General features: G+C 49.1%; 1 protein-coding gene across 1 annotated transcript; it reads right to left on the reverse strand.

Annotated features, from left to right (window-relative positions):
• Positions 1 to 1,219: 1,219 nt before the first annotated feature.
• Positions 1,220 to 2,972, reverse strand: AIF1 (allograft inflammatory factor 1). Its single transcript, XM_007459576.1, has 6 exons — positions 2,859 to 2,972; positions 2,623 to 2,684; positions 2,475 to 2,541; positions 2,084 to 2,125; positions 1,732 to 1,894; positions 1,220 to 1,425 (listed from the first exon to the last, which is right to left on the reverse strand). Exons 1-6 carry the CDS (start codon positions 2,881 to 2,883, stop codon positions 1,341 to 1,343), a joined length of 444 nt encoding a protein of 147 aa, XP_007459638.1. The 5' UTR covers positions 2,884 to 2,972; the 3' UTR covers positions 1,220 to 1,340.
• Positions 2,973 to 3,319: the final 347 nt, after the last annotated feature.

The following is a 3,319-nucleotide window of genomic DNA, read 5'->3' on the forward strand; positions in this document are numbered from 1 at the left end:
ATGAAATTGATCCACATTGTTGCATGTAATTGTAGTCTGTTCATTCTTACTGCTATATAATAGTAGTCCATTGTGTAAATATAACCCAATTTATTTATCCTGAATGAACAAATTGTTTAAGCTCCAGATCCTTTCTATCCTCCTTGTTGTCGCCAGAGTTCTCGGGAAGATTAAATGAATTAATACACAGAAAGCATCAACCCAGTGTATAGTAGGTGCTCAGTAAAGCTTAGCTATTAATTTTGTTATATTCAGATATTTTACTGAACCCACATTGATCTCGTCCTCATCTGAAGTCCTGTACAGTTACTGTAGCACTCTTTAGGATGCCAACCTGGCTTTACCATTGGAAAGGGCGAAAATAAGTGGCCCTAGGGGCATGATCTGTCCTTGGTACATGAAACAAGCTGGGCCAATTCGATTCTTGCTTTCCAGGGAGTAAGGAAATCTGAAATAGTGGCCAATGACTGGGAGTTGCTGGAGTTAATGCATCTGGACCCCTTGGAGGAAAAGTCCAGGAATAGCCTCACCAAAGACCTGGGAACTCTCAGCCTCCTGCCTTCCCAGGAATTGGCTTTTTAACCCTTTCTGCCATCCAGGGATCCTGTATGCTCAGAATCTGCCCTCAGTACTCTCCTAATACAAGCCCCTTTTCCTTTTATTAGACAGACTCGGTTGTTGTAGCTTGTCCCCAACAGGACCTCAAGACTCATTTTCACTTAAATTATCAGGCTTTATAGTGTCGTGAATCCTTTACTTAATTCAATAACACCAGTTCTTTCATCTATCCATCCATCCATTCATTCAAGTTTTAAACATTATTGAGGGCTTATGATATGTCAGGCACTGCAGGGTAGATCATATTACTCTCATTTTCAAATGAAAGACTCAGAGAGGATGAATAATCATTGAAGTTACAAAGCTTATAGTCATAGAGGTTCAAGGTAATCCTTGCTCTTCATCATGAGCTTGGATGATATATTTTTGGTCTGTACATGTCTTTTCATCCCACTTAAATTCCTTGAGGGAGATCAAGGCTATCTTATACATCTGGAATCCCCCTTGGTGTACAAAACCATCTGCTGTAGTAGACATACTACAGAATTGTTGATGGATTGCTCATATGGGCAAATCCTTGCCACCCTTCCCTCAAAGACACTTCACTCCTTCCCAAACCCAGGAAAAAAAAAATCCCCCAAAGAGTGACCAAGCTGATCTGTTCATCTGAAGGAGGGTAGTTTATTTAAATTAGTTTAGCTCTGGCTCACAATTTTGTGTTCTTTTTCCATGTTGGAGTCATAGAAGCCCCTTCAATCCCACCACATCTCCTTCACCACAAATCAGGGCAACTCAGAGATAGCTTTCTTGGCTGGGGGACCCGTTGGCTTCTCCTGTTCTCTTGCTTTCTCTTCATACATCAGGATCCTGATTGAGATGGGAAGAGACACAGGGATCAGGGGACAGTCCTCTCAAGAGAATAAATTTTAGGCTGCTGTGAAAGTCCAGAAAAAGGATGAGGTTTGTGAGGGTGGGAGGAGAAGGAGAAAGGGCAGGAGTGGGAGTACTGGGGGCTGTGGGGACCAGACCATGGATGAGGGTAGCACCTTGGAAGGGTCTCTCAAAAGACGGAAGAGAAATGCATGCTGAGTAATGTGTAGAAGGTGAACCTGGGGATGGAGGTGGGGGAGAGAAAACAGGTAAGTACAGGGGAGGTTGGAACTGGACCCTCACATTTTTAGGATGGCAGATCTCTTGCCCAACATCATCTTGAGAAAGTCAGAGTAGCTGAAAGTCTCCCCAGGGCCACTGGATACCTCCCTGATTAATTTCTTTAGCTCCAGGTGGGTCTTGGGGACCTCAAGTTTCTCCAGCATTCGCTTCAGGGACATGATATCTGGAGGTAGAGGATGGGGGTAAGAAGAGGGGGAGCCTCTCTCACTCTGTCGCCTCTACCTCCTCATTCCCATTCCCCTTCCTACCCTGGTCGACGGGCCCTCTCCCGAACCATTGGGAATGGAGCACTGTGGGAAAGACCTCCCTCTTCCTAGATCTGCACACTCCCCGAAGATCACCCTTTTCTCACCGATATCTCCGTTTCCATTCAGGTCAAACTCCATGTATTTCTCTGGGTGAGGGGAGAAAGCAGAGAGGGTAAGCACTGGCTGGAGGGTCCCAGGCAGGGGCAGGGTAGGGACTGACCGAGCGCTAGGTGTGTGTGGGGGGGTGTGAAGAAGAGGTGGGGCAGGCAGAGGAAGTGCGAAGGTTGGGAGGCTGAGGACCCCGGTACGCTGTGGGGAACTAGAGGGGCTCCTGAGAGGGGCAGGCCGGGGAAAGGGACTGTAACCAGGATGGTGATAGAGGCAGCCTTCCTTCTTCCCACCCCAGAAGTCAACTTCGTTTCTGCCGTCTGCTCTCTTCCTGGGGAAATCCCACCCTCCTCACCCCCTTCTCCACCCCTATAGTTTTCCCCTCACTCTTGAAGGCTTCCAGTTTGGAGGGCAGGTCCTCGTCACTGCTATATTTGGGATCATCCAGGAACTGCTGTGGGGGAAAGCAAGAACCTGGGTAGGCCCTCCTGCACGCACCCCCCCCCCGGCCCCGCCCCTGGGTTCTTCCTTTTACCTTGTTGATTTCACTGAGCCTCTCTTCTTGCTGGGCCTTCAGCAGCCCAAAGGCTTTTCCTCCTGAAGGGGCGCAAAGGTTAATGTAGCCTCACTGCCCCCTTCCTCTCCTCACCCCCAAGCCCAGCCTGAAGCCATCACAATTCTGCCTTCATGGGCCAGATTCCCAGCCCACAGCCCAGGACTGTGCACCTTCTTTCTCCCGTTTTAAGGTCCTAACTATTCCACCTTCCCTACCCTGTAAATCCCTGGTTTGGCTCATAGCTCAACAGATGCTGGAGGAGACAGACCAGGCTGGGCGCCTCTCTGTCTGCCAGCTGTCCTCTCCCACCAGCTTCCTGGAGGCCTCCCTCCCAAACTTCCCCTTTCCCCTCATTCCCTCCTCCTCTGAGTTCCAGGCCTCACTTCCCCATCAGCTTCTGCTGACACTAGCACCCAGGAAGAAGGGGGAGCTGGGTGTAGAAAAGAGATGAGAAAACAACATTCTCCTTAATTCCTCTTAAGGGGAGCCCAGTGTGTGTGTGAAAGAAATATTTCGATAAGCCACCAAAGGAGTGGGGGAAGGTCAGTAAGACCCCAGGGGGCGTTTATTCTCAGGAACAAAGAATCTCTGAACAGGTCTGGAGGTTCAGGTGACTGAGGCCCAGGTCTCACAAGTCTGGACACGCAGGTTTGGATAGGCAGCTGAGGAAAGGCTG

Source organism: Lipotes vexillifer, unplaced genomic scaffold, assembly GCF_000442215.2.
Source record: "Lipotes vexillifer unplaced genomic scaffold, Lipotes_vexillifer_v1.1 scaffold862, whole genome shotgun sequence".
Taxonomy (NCBI): Eukaryota; Metazoa; Chordata; class Mammalia; order Artiodactyla; family Lipotidae; genus Lipotes; species Lipotes vexillifer.